We start from the raw sequence: 23,756 nt of genomic DNA, 5'->3' as shown, positions 1-23,756 counted from the left end.
TGCAGCCGCGCCAGGTACGCCCCCAAGAACGCCCTCGCGCAAGGAAAAGCCATCAAAATCCCCAATCCAGCGCAAAGGGCTGCGCCAACCCTGGACCAGTTTACCGGACTGCCAAACAGCAAACGCCAAGCGGGGAACGAGTATTACGGGTTTCGCGGTAACTTCCACATGCGAAAGGGCCTGTGCGAGTGGGGTACGTGTATAACTGTTGTTCGTGTGAATTCATACACGCGATTGGCCTGGGTACGTGTATTTCAGGGGTGCGCGGGAAGTTTTACACGCAATTGGCCTGGGTACGTGTATTCCAGGGGTGCGCGGGAAGTTTCACACGTGAAAGGGCCCTGTGCGAGTGGGGCACTGTTTTCCTGGGGTGCGCGGGAAGTCTCACACGCGATTGGCCTGGGTATGTGTATTTCCGGGGTGCGCGGGAAGTATTACACGCAATTGGCCTAGGTATGTGTATTTCAGGGGTGCGCGGTAAGTTATACACGCGAATGGCCTGGGTACGTGTATTTCAGGGGTGCGCAGGAAGTTTCACACGCGATTGGCCTGGGTATGTGTATTTCCGGGGTGCGCGAGAAGTATTACATGTGATAGGCTTGGGTACGTGTATTTCAGGGGTGCGCGGGAAGTTTTACTCGCGAATGGCCTGGGTACGTGTATTCCAGGGGTGCGCAGGAAGTTTCACACACGATTGGCCTGGGTATGTGTATTTCAGGGGTGCGCGGGAAGTTATACACACGAATGGCCTGGGTACGTGTATTTCAGGGGTGCGCGGGAAGTTTCACACGCGATTGGCCTGGGTGCGTGTATTTCCGGGGTGCGCGGGAAGTATTACACGCGATAGGCCTGGGTACGTGTATTTCAGGGGTGTGCGTGAAGTTTTACACACGATTGGCCTGGGTGCGCGTATTTCCGGGGTGCGCGGGAAGTATAACACGCGATAGGCGTAGGTACATGTATTTCCGGGGTGCGCGGGAAGTGTTACACGCGATTGGCCTGGGTACGTGTATTTCAGGGGTGCGCGGGAAGTTATACACGCGAATGGCCTGGGTACGTGTATTTCAGGGGTGCGCGGGAAGTTTCACATGCGATTGGCCTGGGTACGTGTATTTCTGGGGTGCGCGGGAAGTATTACACGCGATAGGCCTGGGTACGTGTATTTCAGGGGTGGCAGGAAGTTTTACACGTGAATGGCCTGGGTACGTGTATTTCAGGTGTGCGCGGGAAGTTTCACACGCAATTGGCCTGGGTGCGTGTATTTCAGGGGTGCGCGGGAAGTTATACACGCGAATGGCCTGGGTACGTGTATTTCAGGGGTGTGCGGGAAGTTTCACACACGATTGGCCTGGGTACGTGTATTTCCGGGGTGCGCGGGAAGTATTACAAGCGATAGGCCTGGGTACGTGTATTTCAGGGGTGTGCGTGAAGTTTTACACACGATTGGCCTGGGTGGGTGTATTTCCGGGGTGCGCGGGAAGTATTACACGCGATAGGCCTGGGTACGTGTATTCCAGGGGTGCGCGGGAAGTTTGATACACGAAAGGGCCCTGCGCGAGTGGGGCACTGTTTTCCTGGGGTGCGCGGGAAGTCTCACACGCGATTGGCGTAGGTACATGTATTTCCGGGGTGCGCGGGAAGTATTACACGCGATTGGCCTGGGTACGTGTATTTCAGGGGTGCGCGGGAAATTATACACGCGAATGGCCTGGGTACGTGTATTTCAGGGGTGCGCGGGAAGTTTCACATGCGATTGGCCTGGGTACGTGTATTTCTGGGGTGCGCGGGAAGTATTACACGCGATAGGCCTGGGTACGTGTATTTCAGGGGTGGCGGGAAGTTTTACACGTGAATGGCCTGGGTACGTGTATTTCAGGGGTGCGCGGGAAGTTTCACACGCGATTGGCCTGGGTATGTGTATTTCAGGGGTGCGCGGGAAGTTATACACACGAATGGCCTGGGTACATGTATTTCAGGGGTGCGCGGGAAGTTTCACACACGATTGGTCTTGGTGCGTGTATTTCCGGGGTGCGCGGGAAGTATTACACGCGATAGGCCTGGGTACGTGTATTCCAGGGGTGCGCGGGAAGTTTGACACGCGAAAGGGCCCTGTGCGAGTGGGGCACTGTTTTCCTGGGGTGCGCGGGAAGTCTCACACGCGATTGGCATAGGTACATGTATTTCCGGGGTGCGCGGGAAGTATTACACGCGATTGGCCTGGGTACGTGTATTTCAGGGGTGCGCGGGAAGTTATACACGCGAATGGCCTGGGTATGTGTATTTCAGGGGTGCGCGGGAAGTTTCACATGCGATTGGCATGGGTACGTGTATTTCCGGGGTGCGCGGGAAGTATTACACGTGAATGGCCTGGTACGTGTATTTCAGGGGTGCGCGGGAAGTTTCACATGCGATTGGCATGGGTACGTGTATTTCAGGGGCGGCGGGAAGTTTTACACGTGAATGGCCTGGGTACGTGTATTTCAGGGGTGCGCGGGAAGTTTCACACGCGATTGGCCTCGGTACGTGTATTTCAGGGGTGCGCGGGAAGTTATACACGCAAATGGCCTGGGTACGTGTATTTCAGGGGTGTGCGGGACGTTTCACACATGATTGGCCTGGGTACGTGTATTTCCGGGGTGCGCGGGAAGTATCACACGCGATAGGCCTGGGTACGTGTATTTTAGGGGTGTGTGTGAAGTTTTACATGCGATTGGCCTGGGTACGTGTATTCCAGGGGTGCGCAGGAAGTTTCACACGCAAAAGGGCCCTGTGGGAGTTGGGCACTGTTTTCCTGGGGTGCGCAGGAAGTCTCACACACGATTGGCCTGGGTACGTGTATTTTCGGGGTGCGCAGGAAGTATTACACGCGATTGCCCTGGGTATGTGTATTTCAGGGGTGCGCGGGAAGTTATACACGCGAATGGCCTGGGTACGTGTATTTCAGGGGTGCGCGGGAAGTTATACACGCAAACGGCCTGGGTACATGTATTTTAAGGGTGCGCGGGAAGTTTCACACGCGATTGGCCTGGGTACGTGTATTTCCGGGGTGCGCGGGAAGTATTACACGCGATAGTCCTGGGTACGTGTATTTCAGGGGTACGTGTGAAGTTTTACACGCGAATGGCCTGGGTACGTGTATTTCAGGGGTGCGCGTGAAGTTTTACACGCGAATGGCCTGGGTACGTGTATTCCAGGGGTGCATGGGAAGTTTCACACGCGATTGGCCTGGGTACGTGTATTTCCGGGGTGCGCGAGAAGTATTACACGTGATAGGCTTGGGTACATGTATTTCAGTGGTGCGCGGGAAGTTTTACACGCGAATGGCCTGGGTACGTGTATTCCAGGGGTGCGCGGGAAGTTTCACACGCGATTGGCCTGGGTATGTGTATTTCAGGGGTGCGCGGGAAGTTATACACACGAATGGCCTTTGTACGTGTATTTCAGGGGTGCGCGGGAAGTTTCACACGCGATTGGCCTGGGTGCATGTATTTCCGGGGTGCGCGGGAAGTATTACACGCGATAGGTCTGGGTACGTGTATTCCAGGGGTGCGCGGGAAGTTTCACACGCGAAAGGGCCCTGTGCGAGTGGGGCATTGTTTTCCTGGGGTGCGCGGGAAGTCTCACACGCGATTGGCGTAGGTACATGTATTTCCGGGGTGCGCGGGAAGTATTACACGCGATTGGTCTGGGTACATGTATTTCAGGGGTGCGCGGGAAGTTATACACGCGAATGGCCTGGGTACGTGTATTTCAGGGGTGCGCGGGAAGTTTCACATGCGATTGGCCTGGGTACGTGTATTTCCGGGGTGCGCGGGAAGTATTACACGCGATAGGCCTGGGTACGTGTATTTCAGGGGTGGCAGGAAGTTTTACATGTGAATGGCCTGGGTACGTGTATTTCAGGGGTGCGCGGGAAGTTTCACACGCGATTGGCCTGGGTACGTGTATTTCAGGGGTGCGTGGGAAGTTATACACGCGAATAGCCTGGGTACGTGTATTTCCGGGGTGCGCGGGAAGTATTACACGCGATAGGCCTGGGTATGTGTATTTCAGGGGTGTGCATGAAGTTTTACATGCGATTGGCCTGGGTACGTGTATTCCAGGGGTGCGCAAGAAGTTTCACATGCAAAAGGGCCCTGTGGGAGTTGGGCACTGTTTTCCTGGGGTGCGCGGGAAGTCTCACACGCGATTGGCCTGGGTACGTGTATTTTCGGGGTGCGCAGGAAGTATTTCACGCGATTGCCCTGGGTACGTGTATTTCAGGGGTGCGCGGGAAGTTATACACGCGAATGGCCTCTGTACGTGTATTTCAGGGGTGCGCGGGAAGTTATACATGCAAACGGCCTGGGTACGTGTATTTTAGGGGTGCGCGGGAAGTATTACACGCGATAGTCCTGGGTACGTGTATTTCAGGGGTACGTGTGAAGTTTTACACGCGAATGGCCTGTGTACGTGTATTTCAGGGGTGCGCCTGAAGTTTTACACGTGAATGGCCTGGGTACATGTATTCCAGGGGTGCGTGTGAAGTTTCACACGCGATTGGCCTGGGTACGTGTATTTCAGGGGTGCACGGGAAGTTATACACGCAAATGGCCTGGGTACGTGTATTCCAGGGGTGCGCGGGAAGTTTCACACGCGATTGGCAGTGTGGGTCCTCCCAGGTGCCCCTCTACCCCCTCCAAGACCCCTGCTGGCAGCCCACACCACAGGGGACTACCCTGCACCCCTGGTCATGTCCCGCAGGCAGCCCATCCACCATGGGCATGCCCCCAGTCAAGCCACATGTCACGTTGCAATATGATCACCAACACATGTCTCCCAGCACCCGACCCCCCAGCAGTGCGGGGCACCTGCCAGCAGGCCCCCACACATATCTCCCAGCACCCCCACCCCCAGCAATGCGGGGTACCTGCCAGCAGGCCCCCACACATGTCTCCCAGCACCCCCACCCCCCAGCAGTCCGGGGCACCTGCCAGCAGGCCCCCACACATGTCTCCCAGCACCCACACCCCCCAGCAGTGTGGGGCACCTGCCAGCAGGCCCCCACACATGTCTCCCAGCACCCCCACCCCCCAGCAGTGCGGGGCATCTGCCAGCAGGCCCCCACACATGTCTCCCAGCACCCCCACCCCCCAGCAGTGCGGGGCACCTGCCAGCAGGCCCCCACACATGTCTCCCAGCACCCCCACCCCCCAGCAGTCAGGGGCACCTGCCAGCAGGCCCCCACACATGTCTCCCAGCACCCCCACCCCCCAGCAGTCAGGGGCACCTGCCAGCAGGCCCCCACACAAGTCTCCCAGCACCCCCGTCCCCCAGCAGTCAGGGGCACCTGGCAGCAGGCCCCCACACATGTCTCCCAGCACCCCCACCGCCAAGCAGTGCGGGGCACCTGCCAGCAGGCCCCCACAGATGTCTCCCAGCACCCCCAGCAGTCAGGGGCACCTGCCAGCAGGCCCCCACACATGTCTCCCAGCACCCCCACCCCCAGCAGTCAGGGGCACCTGCCAGCAGGCCCCCAGTCATGTCCCCCTGCCCCCAGCTCATGACGATCCCAATCATGGCCCTTATGGCCATCCTACCCAGCACAAAGACCCAACCAAGTATTGCATCCACCCACATAGAAAAGGCAATTACATGATACAACCCCAATGGCAAGTATGTAAATTAACACATGTCCGTCACACACACACACAATGGTTGCAAGTGAATGTGAAAACCCATATCTTGACCTGCATGAAACCAATGAGATAATACCACACATCGAAGTATGAAGAAAAAAATGTATTAAACACAACATGGATGTCCGTGAAAGAATGAAAAACAAGAAATCATAATCCAAAGAAATCCAAAAGAAATGGTGTCCAAAGTCACAGTCCAACAAAGCAAATCCAAGGGAAAAAACAAAGTGAAAACCATTGCTCCATGGTGAAATTTAAAAAAAAGAAAGAGGAATCCAATGGTGAACTATATACAACAATCCAGGGTCCATGAGCCCAACTGAAGAAATGAAACCTATCAAAAATACTACCTATTAAAAAAATATATACAGAAACATGGTGCATTGTCCAAGCGCAACCAAAATAAAGAAAAAACAAAAGGAAACTTAACACTCAAGAACTATTTACAAGGACAGCGGGCCCCAGGGTTCGCAGGGACGATGACATGTTCTCCTCCAACTCCCTGCGAATTGCCTCGAGGCACTCGGCCCACTACTGGCACACCACCACATGCACAGCTTACAATCAGTATGCATGTACACTTACCGCTCGACTCCAGACAGGTCTGCCTCTCAAGGACCTGGACGTGGAGCGCTGCGGATATGCGTTCCAGGACCATCATTTGATCTTCCGACAGGTGCCCCGGCACCCATTAGCATCCGCTGCCTTCAAGAGGCGCCGGGCCTTCTTGAGGGTCCTGGACCTGAAGTCCTCAAGCGCTTCTTGACATGATGGAATTGGCAGACTGCCACCCCCTCCGCGTTGATGGCAGTCACGATATCCGTCCAGATCCTGGTCCGTCCTTCCTTGTTGGTGCGCAAACTTCCGAAGAGGGCATCATACTGCCCCAGGACTTGCTCCACCAGGACACCAACTTCAGTGGCAGTGAAGCTGGTGGCCCTCTGCCTCTCTGGCTGGGAGTTGCCAGTGGTGCCAGATGGAGATGTGCCCGACATGGCAACCCCAGAGGCATGAGTGGGTGGGCAACTGGGTACTGGGGCTGGGCTGTGGAGCGATGGAATCCCAGTCGGGAGTCTTCGGTTCCAGCAGGGGTGGTCACAGCAACTGCACCCCTGGCTGATGTGCAGGCAGCAAATAGCAGGGCACGTGGGCAGCAGGCAGGCAGCAGCAGATGGCAGGTGGGAGCGTGCTCGGGGCTCTGGGGGGTCAGTAATTCGGCCTTGTGGGCAGAAGCGTGGTCTTCCGTGTGCTTACGCGTGGCCAGCATGAAACGGAGTGATATGGCACGTGAAAATCCAGCACGTCTGCGTGTAATTTGAGGAAAAGCCTGCACGCGTAAGCGCATCAGCACACGTACGCGATGGCGTTTCCCTGAACACGGGGGGTGCATGTTACACGTCCAAAAACTGCACGTCCGAGTGTCAGCTCATGTAATTGGAGGATAGGCCCTTAGCGCGTACACGCGGAAGGGAGGTTGGACGTGTGGGCTGGTTTAAAAGGTACCATTTCCTTGTACGTGCTTTTCGTGGAGAGCGAGTGGGTGAATTCTGTACTTCTTGTCGGTTCACACGCAATTTATTTCACAGCGTTTCTAGTTCGTACTCCCTGTTACCTCTGACAGCTTTTTTCTGATTTTCTGTTGGGCCTGTTTCCTCAAACAGCGTTCACTTCATCTTTTGTCCTGTCTCCTCAGACAGCGTACAATTCTTCTTTTGGCGGGGGTGTTGCCAATGCGCACACGTGCGTATTTTTCACACTCTTTTTCCAGGCAGACGGCGAGTCGCGCACGTATTTACCAACTGTGCTTGCCCCGTGTGTCCCGTACCCCTTCAGAGGTCATTGTAGGCTGCGTGTCACACACGTACGTTCATTTTTGTGTTTCTGGGTGCCACAGCGTAGTGCAGGTTCATTTTTCCACGCACGTGGTCTACGAGGGGTTGCGTGCACGTTATTTTCTGTTTTTGGGGTGCCTGTGCATTGCGTGACCCGTCATCTTTCCCCAGGGGTCACATACAGCCTTGCTAGAGCACTAGGGTACGAATTCCATCTAGTACCCTACCCCTTTGACCCCCAATTGCCCAGGACAATAGTTTACTGCAACTCCCATATGCACAACAACACCAATGCCATGGTTGGGAGGCGACCAAGCGGTAAGGGTGGCAAAGGTGGCCGAGCCTCAAGAGGTGGGAGTGGTGGGCGCGGTAGGGCACGTGGCAGGGATTTGCAGGGTACTCCTAGCCCCCCATGTGTGGAGGACCAGTCAGGGACACCCATGCCCCCCCATGGTTGAGGGAAACGTGGCTGACACCATCCCTGCTCAGCCCTTGTTGGACCGGCCCATTGTGGCACCTGACCTGGCACAGGGTGACTCCCTGGCTGACTTCCAGGTCGGCAAGTCTAGGCCACGTGTGGCGTTGCAAGTTGGTGTCACCATGCCACGTGGATCAGGGGCAGCTATGTCATCTGCTGCCTGAGTAGGCAGGGTGGGGAGGCTGTAGGGGCAGCTGCAGCTCCATCCACCCCAACTCTGACTCTCCCAGCCAGGACAGTGTTGGTCCCAGTCCATCTTGCTAACGTTCCCCCTGACTACATCACACTTCAGCCAATGCCTGCACCAAGTCCCATGGTCAGTGTGCATTCCCACACTCCAACTACCCAGTCCACCGGTGCTCCTGCCCCTAGTGGCCAGAGTGGCGTAGGCCACTCAGGATCCCTACCACCTTCAAAGAGAAAGAGGAAGAGTGCACGTCCAGTACAGGCTGATGCCCCAGACACGGCTACACAGTCCGGCACGCCAAGGAAGCCTAGCTTCACTGATGCGGAACATGATGCACTTGTGCAGTATGTGTCCGCACATGACCGCCAAATGTTGATAACTGCAGGGTGCAAGACCACACCTGCTCAATGTCAGGCACACTGGCAGACCGTCGCAGACATCATAAGTCCCCTTGGAATTGTGAGTCGCACAGCTAATGATTGCTACAAGCGCTGGAATGACCTTAAATGCAGGGCAAAGAAAAAGCTGGCCTCAAGTAATGCCGCTACTCTGGTGACTGGAGGTGGGTCTCCAGCAGAGGACATTGAACTCACTCTACATGAGTATGTTGCTGGGACCTACATCACAGAGGAACAGATCCAAGGTGTGGGAGAACTGCCAGATTACGAGGCATTGTCCGGTGAGTGCACATGCATGTGTGTGTGATCCATGTGTATGTTGTGTGTGTGAGGGGTTCTGATTGAGTGCCAGGTGAGGGTGTGTGTGCCTGAGTGGTTTGGGTCACCCATGTGCTTCACCCAAAACATTCTGTGCCCCTGGATTTGGGTATTACAGTATCCCTTCCGCCCACAGTAGACATTTTGTGCTACATCACGCCAGTTGCCCTTGAAGTGGCATCTTGCAACAACATTGTTCCGTATTTTTAAGTTTTCATTCAGGCTGATTGTTTCAATTCCCCCACTTTTACTACACATTTCTCAGCCCTATTGTCACATATGTGACATGCCTATGGTACATGCCATCTGTGTGATGGCATGTGTCATGTATGTGGATTGGACATGCCACTCACAGGCCAATGTGTGATGGCACTGCTAGCCAGCATGCAGCTCATGTGTTGCTCTTCCATCTTGGTGTCATCAGTGTCTGCCATTTGCCTCCCCTTCAAACTCAGTGACAGTGCATGCATGGGAGGGTTTTAGTCATGTGGGACACGTGTCAATCAAGTACTGGTTCTGTAGCTTGTCAGGCCTAATTGTGTGCCATGGTGCTAATGCCTGTTTCCATTTTTTGTCTTTCATGTTTTTGCAGGGGATGATGCATTTGGTGCTGTTGAGGCTGAGGAGATGGTGCAGACCCAGGAGGGATCTCAGGCACGACCGGGCACCAGTGGGGGACGTGGTGTGGTGGTGGGGGAGAACCCTCTCTTGCTGCAGACCATTCTCTCCAGGGGTGTCTCTGGGTGCACCTCCCCAGACCTCTATTCAGGTGTTGATTCGGATGATGAGACCTATGTGCCATCGCAGGTAAGTGTTTCTGGAAGGGATTCTGTTCTGTCCTACCCACCTGCACCAGGGGTAGAGCCCACTATGGGGATGTCAGTGTTGGTAGGTCCGCCTTTGGTGGTTACGGATGCAGGGCCACACTCCACAACATCTGATGCTGTTCCTGGGCCAGCAGATCAGAGGGGAAATGCAGTCTTGCAGCCTCAGGCAGTGCCAACACAGCAAGGCGCAGTTCGCCTTGCCCCAGACAGGTGTGGTGCCCGCCAACGCTGTGGCCGTATGCCACCAGGCAATACCGTATGGGAGCAATCCATATACGGTATGGCAAACCAACAGGCAGCATCATCTGAGATGATGGCTCAAGCAATGGAGAGGGTGGCCACTTCCATTGTCCCCCCAGAAAGGCAGATGGAGCAACTACAGCAGGCAACAGACTCCATTTGCCAATCACTCAGGGAGGACATGTTGGCGTCCAACAGGGACAGACGGGCGGCCCTGGACACTCTGCGGGAAGCCATTTCTATGGAGTCCCGGGGCCACAGGGAAGCCCTGAGGGTAGAAGTCCATCACCTCAGGCAGACTCTTGTTGACCTTTAGGCTTCCACTCACACAAGGATAGAACAGCAGCTGGAGCGGCTCACACGTACGCTCTCAGCTGAGATGCAGGCAACTCAGGAGGAGGTCCGGGCATCACGTCAGGTGGTGCATGGGGATCTCTGCACTATAATCCTCCAGAACGAGACCTTCCACACCCGCATGCTTGCTGCCATGGAGGACCAGACTAGGGCCTTGCGTGGGCTGCCTCCCATAGCACCACCACCTCCTGTGGCGGCAGCAGCACAAAGTGAGAAGAGCGACCACAGCGAATCTGAATCTCCCACGATAGCGTAGTCGTGCAGGCCATGAGCCCATGGAGGTGTTTCTTTTTCCCAGCATCCACACAGGTGGCTGTTGGTGTGCACCCTGTCCTCGGACCTCCTTAGTGGCCTCCCCCACCCCCCTGGCCCTCACATGGCCATTTTTGATTTTTGATTTTTTGTTACAGTGTGTTGCCTTGTGTGGCCCCCATGGGCATCCACTGTATTCCGGCTGGGCACATGCAGGCTTGTCCGGAGTTTGGATTAGATGCTTGGGTTCGTGAGACACACACCCCTCCTGCTTCCCGTTTCCATGGGCTTGCAAAGGGTGTGCCCAAGTGACAGTGACTTACACAGTGACGTTGGACTCCCATGACATGTGTGGGCAGTCTGTAGTCAATGCTGTGTATACATTCCTAGTGCATATTGTTGTTGTATTGTACACTGCATGTTGTATTGATGTGTGCTTGTGCATCCATGTCTCCCTCCTAATTTGCAGGTTCATTCCTCATGTCTTCACAAGGCCGTCTACTTCAGAGATGGAGTTCATGTTGTAAGCAGTGCACTTACAGATTTGCGTGGCACCAACACTGTACAGTTGGAAGTGGTTGATGTGCTGGCATAATCAGGTTGTAAGACTACGTATCCTTTAACTTTGTACTGTCATGTTTATGCTATGTTTGGGGTTGGGTAGCTGCATTGTATTGTGGTAAGTTTTTGGTCATGTGTGTTGTTAGTTCTACATTGATGGGAGCATATTGTGTGTGGCCAGTTTCCATTAGGGACACTGTACTTTGTGACACTTGTGTCATGTTTTGGGGATTACTTTGTTTGCTCTCACATAGCATGACATGCCATGGTGTGTTGGGTGGCGGATTTTAGAAGCATAGAAGTGCGTCTTTTGATGACACAGCATTGGTGGTGTTTGTGTAGATAGGGATGCACACAATGGGACCCTTCCAGGTGAACAATCTCAGGCTGGTATGGTAGTGACAGTTGACTGTCACTTGACTCATCATCATTGATTGTCAGCTGGTATGTGCCAGGGCTGTGTGCACTCCACAGGGGTGTGATTTTAGGTAAAGTAATTAGCCACCAGCTGCGTACGGACTGCCTCACCCCGTGCCCTTTCCCCTCCCATGCGCAGCGGGCGTGCATGTGGTTTGGGATGTGGGGGCACCACCATGTCCACGGCCAGGCCCCGGCGTGTTGCAATGTTGTGCAGGACACATGCTGCCACTATGATCCTGTACACTACTGGGGGAGCGTATAACAGCTGCCCGCCAGAACTGTCAAGGGAGCGAAAGCGTGACTTGAGCACTCCGAATGTGCACTCCACTATGCCCCGGGTTGCAATGTGGGCTGTGTTGTATCTTACCTGGGGTGGTGTGGTTCCGAATTGGCGTCATCATGTGGGTGCTCAGAGGGTAGGTACTGTCCCCTGGTGAGGTGGTGATGGGTATCATTAGTGGGGTTGTGACATTACTCAGTATCTGACATGCATGCATGTGCAGTGGCATTTATACTCACCAAGCAGCCATGTATCGCCATGCCGCCCAGCTTCTAGGTCCCGGTTTAGGGTTGACATTCTGTAAATGAAACTGTCGTGGGTGGAGCCTTTATAGTTGGCATATACTGAGGTGATGATTCCCTTGGCATCACATACTACCTGGACGTTGATGGAATGCCAGTGCTTGCGGTTTCTATAGATGTGCTCAGATGCCCTGGGGGGACGTAGAGCCACATGGGTGCAATCAATGGCACCTGGCACTTTGGGGAATTGTGTCACCCCATAGAAATCCTGGGCGGCAGCCTGCCTTTCTGCAGGTGTTCTGGGCAGGTATATGTGCCTGCGGACTGATGGGCATGCAGTGATGATGGCCAAGACCTGGTGTAGGCAGCGTGACTGCGTGGCCTGTGACACCCCCCCACTATGGCACTTGTCCGCTGAAATGATCCAGTGGCCAAGAAGTGCAGTACATTAAGGACCTTCTCCAGGGGGCTGAGTGCTTGGGAGCAGAGGGTGGGTGATGTGAGGTCATCCTCCCACTCACTGACCAGGTCGAGTATTATGTGAGGTGGAAACCTGTACCTCCCATACACCTGGTCATCAGGCATCCCAAAAAGGCTGGTTCTGGGTGTAAAAATTCTGGCCCGGACTATCCTCCTCCTCCTCCTGCGGTATCCCACTGCCACTGCTGCTAGGAACGGTATATTCATCCTGGTGTCTGAGCTTGTTTGTTGTTTGCGCGCACTTTTATGCTGCGTGGGTCAACGTACGCCTGCTTCCTGCTGGCGTACGTGTTTCCGGATTGGCGTGTCTTTTTTGGCGCATGCCTTAGGCCCGTTCGATTCCATGAATACGTGTTGTAGGCGAGCGTGTAAGACTTCCTGCGCACCCCAGTAATACACGTACCCCGGTCACCCAGGCCCACTCGCGTGTGAAACTTCCTGCGCACCCCTGAAATACACGTACCCAGGCCAATCGCGTGTTAAACTTCCCGCGCACCCCTTGAATTACACGTACCCCACTTACCCAGGCCCAATCGCGTGTGATACTTCCCGCGAACCACAGATTTACACGTACCCCGCTCGCCCAAGGCCTATCGCGTGTGATACTTCCCGCGCACCCCTGAAATACATGTACCCCGCTCGCACAAGGACTATCGCCTGTGAAACTTCACGCGAACCCCTGAAATACACGTACCCCGCTCCCCCAGGGCGAATCGCGTGTCGTACTTCCTGCACACCCCTGAAATACACACACATGCTATTTTTCACGCAGCGGGTGTCCGTGTTTGTTGCGCACCCCTTTGCACGTCCTAGGGGGCCACAGTATGGGACATTCATCAGAGCTGTATATACCTGCTTTTTATGGGCGCACATTTTGGCGCACTTTTTTTCATGCGCAGGGACGCGACCGCCTTCCTTCGTGTGGCGGACGTGTTTAGGCCTGTGCGCGTCTTTGCCCGTGCGCTGTTTTGCCCTATTCGATTCCATGAATACGTGTTGTAGGCGAGTGTGTGGGCGTTCCGCGCACTTGCCTCCTGTACTTCCCCCGTGACGCCCACATTTTCACAAGTTGTTCCCCATTCCGCGTGTCACACCCCGTGTTCCGCCTACTTTTGTTATGTGCGCCCCGCTATGTGCGCTTTCGCTGTGGCCTTAGCGCACGCCGTTAGATGACCTATGCGCGGCGTGCGCCGCGCACTTTTTCAGCGCACATCCCAGATTTTACTCGCGCACGGACTTCCATGAATAGATGTGTGCTGGTTTCCCTGCGATATTCGCACTTGCACTGCGATTTTCGCTCTTTCACTGCGAATCGCACGTTTTCGCACGCTTGCGCCGATATTTTCAGTGCACATTAATTCCATGAATCGGCCTGTAGATATTTTGCTTGATCTGCTGACATTGGGCGTCACTGAACTGATTTAGATTGCAATTTGTGCTATGAAGAAACACCCTCATGGTTTACTAAACTGTTGAGTTGTATATTTATAATAGTGAATATTTTTATTTTGCACAGCTTATTATTCTCTTGGTTTACACGTTAAAACATCTTTAATGTATTTACAAAAGGTATCATAGAGTATTGAAGACTGATGTCACTGCTTATAACGTTATTTACTACAATGTTGCTATTCATCATGTCAACCCATATTGTGCAAATTAGAGTTCTGCATATCTTTTGAAAACTAGAACATATTAGTAGCTTGTATGCCTAACAGTCCTAGAGTATTGGGAATTTGTTGTGCTGTGTATGTGTGCAAGAGCCTCAGGGAGGGGTTGGGCCACTCAGCTGCCCCTAATTTGGATGTCTTACTACACAGCAACATATTTCTTTAATGGCATTAAATGTGCATTGCCTTGTGTAAATGTTAGAGGATGTCCTTCTCTGGCTGCTGTCACCTTAACTCTGTGGTATTCAAACCTTTTCATACCGAGCATCTCCCCACAATAAACTGGAGAAAAATAATTCGGAGCCCCCCCTCCCTACCTAGGCGTTGGTACCCCCTATCTGACCCAAAGGATGTTCAGTGGGGGTAGGCCAGGCTCTTTAAAACATAAGCAGATTTCCTATTGCTTATATTTTCTATTAAAAGCAGTCACCTTCATTCATTTTTATATTGAAAACATGTATCTTATTTTAAAGAGTTTGGGCCCCCATGGACCTCCTTTCGGGCCCCTTAGTTTGAATACCAATGCCTTAACTGAAGACTTTATTAAATGTGTACTTGGCAGCAGGTTACAGATTGCCTTTGATAGCATCCAGCAGTGTTTACACCTCTTTGCCTTTTACTCTAGTTTCATCTGAGTTAACACCTTGATGACAGAGTAATTACTATCTTTTCAGTGGTAGTTTAGTGTTTCAGCTTCCTTCTGCCTGCCTCCCCCGTAAGATTAAAAGGCACATTCCTTTGTATCCATTCTTATTTAAGCAACCCAAGGGTGCCACAGACTGCCTAGTGGTAGGCAAGGGGGCCCCAATCATATTGAAATGGGCCTCCACAAGCCCTGACAAATGTTTACCCGGGCTCTGTGATCAAGCACTAAAGTTGCTCTTTGTTATTCCAATGTGCCTGACTGCCAGCAAAGAGGGAGTAGGGTGTGTGTGTACTGGTTGGTGTGACGAGATGGGAAGATGCCAGACCAGGAAACAGCATGGCCCGGTTGCCTTTGGTCACCCGTATGCTAAGTCCGCTGCTGGCTTAGAGCATGTGCTGTGGGAATACATCAAAGGCAACACCTTTTGGAGGAAGGTGACTGACAATTAGCGAGTTGCCCCAAGCATTAGTATATGACTTTAAAACATTAAGACTGAGGTTGGGCGACACAACTCAGATGGATCTGCAGGTTCCACAGAAAAGCTGGTCTCTTAATGCCGCAATTGCGTTGATAAAAATGAATACTAAGACTTTGGAAATATCCCACTCTGCCAACAAGGAGGACGGGTTCAGCGCATCAAGTTCAATAGCAGAAAGGACGTCCCGGAAGGAAAAAAGGAAGCTCTATGAATGTTCTTGCATCCTTTTGTCTAAACCTTGGTTGAGCATTTTTAATTGTCCAAAAGTTATAAATGTTCAACCTTACACAAAACAACTATTAAACAAAGACCCAAAATAAAACAATACTTAGAAACCAAACATTAATTAAGCAATATGCCCTGAGCGGCGGGGGCATTACTGAGTCAGGTAATGACACAGGGCCCACAGTTATAGGCCCGAGCGAAGCAAGCGGGGCATATTGCTATTAGTACCCCGGCCCGCAGGATCTGCATGACCGGGGTACTAAAAGCAGTTATTTTAGTCCCGAAACGCTGCAGTGTTTCGGGAGTGAGAAAAATGAAATAAAAAAATGACCAAGAAAATGGCCACAGGAAAGGGAGTCCCTTTTCCCTTTCCATGGTGGCCATCGGGAGCGGACGCACTGGGAACAGAAGTGTTCCCAGCGTGTTCGCTCTGGAAAGACGACAGAGAAGAAGGTAAGTAGGGTTGGGAGGACAGAGGAGAGGGAGGGAAAAGGAAAAAAAATAGACGTACCTGAATCCCCAGCGGGGGACGAAGGCAGCCTGCAGCCGTGTGGAGTATGTCTGAGCCTCTACACAGCTGGAGGCTGCCACGCCGCCAGCTGTGGACAAAGGAGGCAAAAGGTAAGTGGGGTGGGGAGGGCGGTGAGGTGTGAGGAAAGGGTGAACAAAAGCAATAAAAAAAAACACATACCTGAATCCCTGGGGGGTGGGGCGAAGGCAGCTTCTCAGCCGTGTGGAGGCTCGGAGTGAGGATAGCCCCGCTTCGAGCCTTCTTATTTGCTGAGGGGCTGTCACGCCCCCCGCTGGGAACAATTGCTGTGCAATCCCGGCTGAGGGATTCCAGGTCAGGTAATGCCCCGGCGGGGGCCAATCAGAATGCTTATTTCATTCTGATTGAGCCCTCACCGGGTACTAATAATAAATCCAGCATTAATCTAAATGTATTATTTAAAATCGAGTACAATCTTTTTAACTAAATATATTGTAGATCATTTTATTGTCTGCCAGGATTCGGCTTCAGGAAGCCATCTTATTTGTTCTCTTCAGATCATGTCCGAAGTTTTTGAACCAATGAATTCTTTCATTTCTAAAACAGAGCATTCCACACAACAAAGGAAATAATTGCTCAGTATAGTTACTGTTGCAAAAATAACGTGACTTATAACTAACATTTGATCTATTATTTAAAGTGCCCTCAGTATGCAATACATAAATCTCAGTCTTAAAAATAAGTTGCTTCCGGAAAAGCTAGGGCATTTCAATAAGTATAATGGGAGCTCGTACAATTGTTCCCCTCAGTAAATAATTTGAAGGATTAAAAAGAGCTGACTGTAAATAAAGAAAAAGAAAATGGAAAAGTGGGGTGCGGACGAGGAAGAAGAATTAGCAAAAAGGTGCTGCTGATCGTCTGGGTTATTAAAGTTATTAAAGATATTAATGTGTTGGTTTGAATTTATGGTGGGAAATATGTAGGAATACAACAGTGACCTTGTGACCTTGTTATGCCATGATAAGAGGATTTAGTCTGCCCTGAGTTATTCAGCCAAAGTGGGGCTACAGAGGGGTGATCTATGCATTTCAGGGTGGGGGGAGAACAGTACCCGACTGCCTATGTTAGTTACTGTTGCAAAATTGACATGACTTATAATTAACCTTTGATCTATTATTTAAAATGTCCTCAGTAGACAATACATTCAATCTCAGTCTTAAAAATAAGTTTCTTCCCATAAAGCTAGGACATTTTAATAAGTATAATTCATACAATGTTTTCCCCTCAATAATATTTCTTTAGGTGTTTGGCTGACGATAAACCTTTCCTGAATGACAGGAAGGCAAGAGCTTCTGATTGGAGGACATGGGGGCTATTGTCAGCAAGATGGGGCATACCCTTTACCTGCTGAGATGTAGACAGGGTGAGAGGGGCACAGGTGACTGAAAAACGTGTGGGCGGGACAGAGGTTCATAGCTGCAAGTGTTTCAGGTGGAGGTTGTTTGTAAAGCGTGTTTTAATATGTTACTGTTTTGTTCATAAAATGTTTATAACATGTTGACAGGACCATGGCATGTTTTACTGCCATTTTTGGGCAACGGAACGCCAACTTGAATTAACTGATGTGATGGTGTACTACAGTGGGGCTGGCCTGTCTGGGTTTTTCTGTTGCATGGAATGTTGTACTCACATTAAGGGCAAAGCCAACATGATGAGTGTTCTTACATAGGGGAGGGCATGTTTCTTATTTTGACTTGCCTTTTTTTTACTGGTGTTAAGGTCAAAGACACCAGAAATATTCTTACACGGGGGAATATAACATGATACTAAGGGAAGAGGGAATAGAGTGGTAGACATTTATTATAGTGGTGTGGACCTGAAGGGTGTGCAAATGTTGTTCTTTGTCTAAGAATAGCAAGCCTAAATCAAGAACAGTTTTCACTGGTGTGTCAGAATGCCATCTCTGAGGGTGTGAAAGCCTTAGCTTTTTATTTTTATTTAGAAAATGATCCTTTAATTCTGTTTCCGGAAAGCAAGGTCTGCTAACCAGAACCCCCTTTCATAATGCCATGCCGAAGTTTTAGAGCAATCATGTGCTAAAATAGTCTTGTGAAATCCCCAGCACCATACCTGCGGTAGCCGCAGGGCAGGTTCAAAGGTCACAGGTGCATTTTCGACAGCTGCTGGAACACAAAGATACAAAGGCAGAGGTAGCTTTTTAATTGTCGGCACCTCTGATTCATATTACAATAATTGTTAATCCTAGACAGCCTGGTGTGTTAAGCTGTAAATATAAGCCATGCCTGGTTGTGGCATGGTGGCTACTAGGGTCACACAGCTACATAATTCATATCGTAATAGTATCTGTGAAGAATCAACTTCCAGGGCACCCATGGTTCAGGGATGAATATCGGTTTCTAAACCATCAATCAGCCCCACACCTCTAGTACACCCTCTGTTTTCTTGATTTGATTTAGTTTTGCAGGTCGATACACAATGTATCCTCGGTGTTGTTTTGATTATGTATTTACTGTTTATTATTTGTTTTTCCCTCTTTTTTGTTTGGTTCTTTTAGGTAAAATTATGGATTCAGTTTGCATAATTCAGTATTCCTGTATGTATTATTGCCTTATTGCTACATTAAAACCCTCAAGTGGCAAATATTCCAACGGGAGTGCGCCGTCCTGAAGAAGATGGGCATCAACCGTGAAACAGCTTAGATGCTCCGCACCATCGAAACTACTTCCTGTGTATATGTCAGACCTAGTGTATATAGTAGGTCATGACAGTACAGTAGTCGACGTATGGCACCCCTTTTTCTAATTAGGAACTACTATTGCCTTGTCCATATATTTTTGTGGTTTTCTCTACATTGTTAAATGTGGCCATAGCCTCTGACCACCAGCCGGGTGACCCTCTTCAGCCGACTTGAGGTTCAGACTGCTTGGCAACATGAAGTTAATACTGACTGAATTTTCAGTCTGGTTTTATATTGGCACTTTGTTTCACTATGCACTTTATTCTACAACAATATGCTGCTATTTAGAGATGAGCTTGTAACAAAATTTAAAATTTAATATGCATGTTTTAAACAAATGAAATTTAAATAAAATATTCATGTTTTTCAATTATTGTTTGGTTTATATGGCCTGATCTGTGATTCCGAATTTCGGGTCCCCCTCTCTCCCCAACCCATTGCCGGTCACCACTTTAACTTGAATTTTGTTTCCGCTGACACACTCTCTGTTCACTACACCAGAAGGGATCTGGACAGATTGGAAAACCATGTCAATTATAAATCTCCGTGTCCAATTTCTTCGGATCCCTTCTGGTGTACTGGAGGTGTGGGGATGATTGATGGTTTAGAAACCAATATTAATCCCTGGACCACTGGTTCCCCGGAAGTTGATTTGTTACATTGGTGGCAAGCGGGCGGATCAGTTGGAGCTTTGCTCACAGCTTAGTCACCCAACGATAAAGGTACTGCTGCAGGCAACGCTTAGTCACTGCTAGGTATTAGTAATAGTCATGGATCTTGACATGTAGACTGTAAAAGGCAGGACAAAGGATGTGCTGTACATGTTATGTAAGAGAGGGGACATCCTCACAGCACTGTGGTTAATAAACCTGAGTTGCTGACCAGCCACCAAGCTTGGGTAGAAGCGAGGGTGGTTGGGGAGAAGGCCCCAGGGGATGGGCTGGCCCTGCGTACACGAAGGGACAAGACCTTCCGGAGGATGAAAATGACGATGACGATGGCATGAGCCGTGTTTTGCTCCAATCATGCCGCCGGGAGCAGTTGTGGTTTCTCAACACTCAAGAGTTTCAGGGAGGACAGGGGCCAGTGCAGGAACCCGCAAGTCCCAGGCCCCAGAACAGTCTCTGAGTGGCCCAGTAATTGAACCGGCTGTTAATGAAGTAGCCGGTAGAAAGCTCCTGCTCAAGGATGTTGTCAGATGATCTGCCAAAAGAGGAGCTCAACCCTCTTTTAAAGACAAATGGGCTCCTGTGATAGGTACAGGCTAAGCCTACCTTAAGGAACCAATCCTGGGTCCCCACCAGCAATTGTCTGTTATGCGTGAGGTCAAAACCACAGTGCTTTGCAACAGGAAAGGTAAGGGGTGACAACATGTACTACTAAGTCCCACCCATCTTCCTGTCTGTTGTGGATCAAAGTTTCTCTCTGGTTAATTGAGCTCTATGTGACTCTTGATCAAAGTGCATGGTCTCCATTGAAGTTTGTGGTGAGAACAGACTTTCTGTCTCCATTAAATCACATACTTCTTCTGTTAAGATGAAAGACACCATAAATATTCCTACATGGGGGAATATAACATGGTAAGTGCAATTTTAGTGTTCTTATATGGGGGGATTTGCGTAATGAATATGTTATATAGTGCTTTCACCAAAGCGCTGTACAGAGAACATATGTACATAAAAAAAATCACCCAACCAAAGTTTGCATTAATTTATCGAGCTTTAAAGAACGAAAGGCTGAGTTGGCTTTGTAACTCGTGAATTACACACAGATTGCAAAAGCGAGCACTCAGCCTGCTGAGCTATCTTACCAGCTAGCCAGGAAGAGCATGTTTTCTTACTTTGGCAGTGCAGTTTAGTGCTGGTGTTAAGGCCAAAGGCAACATAAGTGTTCTTACATTGGGGTGGGGGCGTTTGTGCAGCCAACAAGACAATGATTTTTTACTGTGGCATGACATTTGTTCCTGCTGCTAGGGAGCAAATACGGGGGAGTAGGGGATAGGTTTTCTTACTGTGGCATGGCTTTATTATACTGCCATAAAGGCAGGGGGATGTTCTCGAATGGGGAGACTGATATGTATTGCCATAGCCAGCATAAATATGTTTTGTTACAGTACCATTACTGGCATTATGGACAAAACAAACTTGAGTATATTCTTATGTGGCAATAGTGTCATTTATAAGTGCACCAGAAAGGGCATTTGTTGGGCAAAATCAATATGAACATGTTTTTACACTTGCAGAGTACTATCCTATAGTGGGCAAAGGCATTATGGAAGTGTGTTTGAAAATGCTCCTGTGCATTGTTGGTAGCTTGGCATCTCATGGATTTTTTGTCTTACCCTACAATACTGATTATAAATTGTGTGACTTTTTACCTAATTTATCACAGAAGGTGTACTGTAAAATTCACTATTTTAACCCATTATTTAAAAACTTTTCTCAAGGGGACAACTCCCCCTTGATTGATTTGCTTTCTCTCACTGCACTCTGTCACTTCTGGGCAGTTGACTGGGGGCAGAACAAGCCCCCTTCCTTCTGCGGGTTCTTCTTTGTGTGGGCCCTACTACATCAGCTCAGGGCCCCGCTTGTTACACAATCGTGGCTATGCCTCTGAGGAGTTGGGGTGAAAGGTGCCTCTACTGGGGCAAAGGAAGCTGTGATATCTACTCAGCCTCCTGGGCTTGAGGAGAGAGGCAAGGGGGGTGGATCAATAGTGGAATAGGTTTAATGTCCCGTCTCACTAAGTTTTCAAAACTGCCATCCAGCCACCCCCCCACCCCGGCGTTCACCCGTGCCCAAATGTTGGGGCTGGCTCCGCCCCTGAGGATGAATGGCTGAATTGGCCTGGCCTGTATTCAGACCTGCAACCTCAGGTCACACACAGGTAGAGCTCTGTAATAGTGAGAATTAAGCGCCCCCCATACCCCAAGGTGTGTGATAAAAGAACCCCTGAGATGCGCTTGGCAAATGAAAGCTATATCAGAAGGTGCCCGCCCCCAGAGACCCTGGTTCCGCCCCCCAGGCCCGCCAGCAGCGGCGCCCCAGAGAGCGGGCATCCCAGTGTAGCGCCAGGATGACCGGCCCCTGCTCCCCTCCTCCTCTCTTGTACTATTTATAGACTCCGGCGGCGGCGGATAAGTGCTGTCAGGTGACGCCCCGCCTCCCATCTCCCGCCCGTCGCATCTTCTCCCTCCTGCTGCCCACGTCCATGCTTTCACTGTGCCTGCCTGTCTCTTCCTCCAGCCGCATTCACCCATCCCACGACTCGTTTAATCCCCCCTGCCCCCACTCTTCGCCAGTCCTCTCTTTCCCGTGGCCGTTTAGCATCCCCTCTTGCGGCATCTTGGCTCTGCCTTTTCCATCCTTTGACCCCGTCCCGCCGGGGTCTTGTCGCCTTTACTATCTTTCATCTCTCCTCTCCCATTGGCTCTCCTGTCTCTCCACCTCGCCTCGTGGGTCTCTCGTTCTCCAACCTTCCCTCGGCTCATTGTTCCTTCTCTCCCCCATTCGTTGACTGTCGCAGTCTTTATCTCTTGTGCCCAGGCAGCCCATCCCTCTTCTACTGGTATCCCGTGTGCCCAGGCAGCTCAGCCCTCTACTACTGGTATCCCGTGTGCCCAGACAGCCCATCCCTCTTCTACGATTGCCCCTGCTTTCATTGCTCCCGTTATGTCATGTTTTCCTCTTCGCCCCTATTCTCCTCTCTTCTCCTTTCATCAACACTCCTATGTGCTCACTCTCTCCTCTAAGCGCCCGTCTCTTTATCCATCGCCCCTTTCTTCCCACCTCGCGCCTCCTTCGCTCTTTCTCCGGGTGTCATCCGCCCAGATTCCCCCTTCTTCACCCCGCCCCCTCCTGTACTCTGTTTCCCGCCTGACTCCGGTGTATACACGATTGGCATTCAGGATTGCCAGCCTCTGGTCCCTTAGATGGCAGCAGAGCAGAGACACGGCCGCATTATCACGCGGGGCACGAGACGCCTTTCTATGGATGCTCTACATGCCCGGGTCTAGTGTGCTGCATTACAGCGCTGTCTGTGGGCAGCCCAGGGGCAGAGAGCCACGCAATGGCCCCGGCACCGCATAGTGGTTATTAGGCTCACAGGGTGCGCGTGGCACCACACATTGACTCACATGACAACACAGCAAGGCCCTACCTGTCTTGCTGGGCCGGGCAGAGTGCCGCTCGAGTAGGATGCTGCGGCTCCAGCATGGCACCGTCACTGCCAGAGCCCAGGCGTGCCTGGGTAGTAGGGGAGGGAACAGGGCCGGGTCAGGCGCTGCTATCTCCAGGACCGGAGCAGCAGGCCGACGCTCTCTCGACTCTGAATGTCACCATGGGAAGGCGGGGGGCACTGTCTCTGACAAACGTGACATGCAGCCTGAAGGGGACAGAGGGAGAAAGAGCGGGTCGTACAGGATGGCACCGCATGCTCGAGCGCCCATGCCAGGAGTGCTACGTCTCATCACACAAAGCAGCGTTCTGTTCGGAGAGAGCTCTCTCCACGGGGTGCGTTTGGGCTCGGGGTGGGGATGGGGAAGAGGGAATATCGTGATAGATATTTATTATAGTGGTGTGGACCTGAAGGGTGTGACAACTTTGTTCTTGTCTAAGAATAGCAAACCTAAATCAAGAACAATTTTCATTGGTGTGTCGGAATGCCATCTGTGAGGGTGTGAATGCCTTAGCTTTTTTTATTTTTATATAGAAAATTATCTTTGAATTCTGCTTCCGAAAGCAAGGTCTGCTAACCGGAAACCGCTTTCATAATGCTCCATGCCAAAGTTTTAGTACACTCATGTGCCTTTGCTGAGATAGTCTTGTGACATCCCCAGCACCATCCCTGCGGTGGCCGCAGGGCAGGTTCAAAGGTCACATGTGCATTTTTGATAGCTGCAGAGGTAGCTTCGTAATTGTCGGCACCTCTGATTCATATTACA

The 23,756-nt window shown here is 51.2% G+C and overlaps 1 protein-coding gene across 1 annotated transcript in view; it reads right to left on the bottom strand.

Annotated features, from left to right (window-relative positions):
- RGS8 (regulator of G protein signaling 8) overlaps positions 1–23,333 on the bottom strand; it is a 343,646-nt gene extending 320,313 nt beyond the window's left edge. Inside the window, exon 1 of the mRNA XM_069641418.1 lies at positions 22,973–23,333. Coding sequence (XP_069497519.1) covers positions 22,973–23,028 — 56 coding nt within the window. The 5' untranslated portion in view covers positions 23,029–23,333. The remainder of the gene's footprint in view (positions 1–22,972) is intronic.
- Between the last annotated feature and the right edge of the window lie 423 nt (positions 23,334–23,756).

Source organism: Ambystoma mexicanum, chromosome 1q (assembly GCF_040938575.1).
Source record: "Ambystoma mexicanum isolate Mex_15411 chromosome 1q, UKY_AmexF1_1, whole genome shotgun sequence".
Lineage (NCBI taxonomy): Eukaryota > Metazoa > Chordata > Amphibia > Caudata > Ambystomatidae > Ambystoma > Ambystoma mexicanum.
Note: the sequence above shows the minus strand (reverse complement) of the source record. Positions and strands in the feature narration are given on the sequence as shown.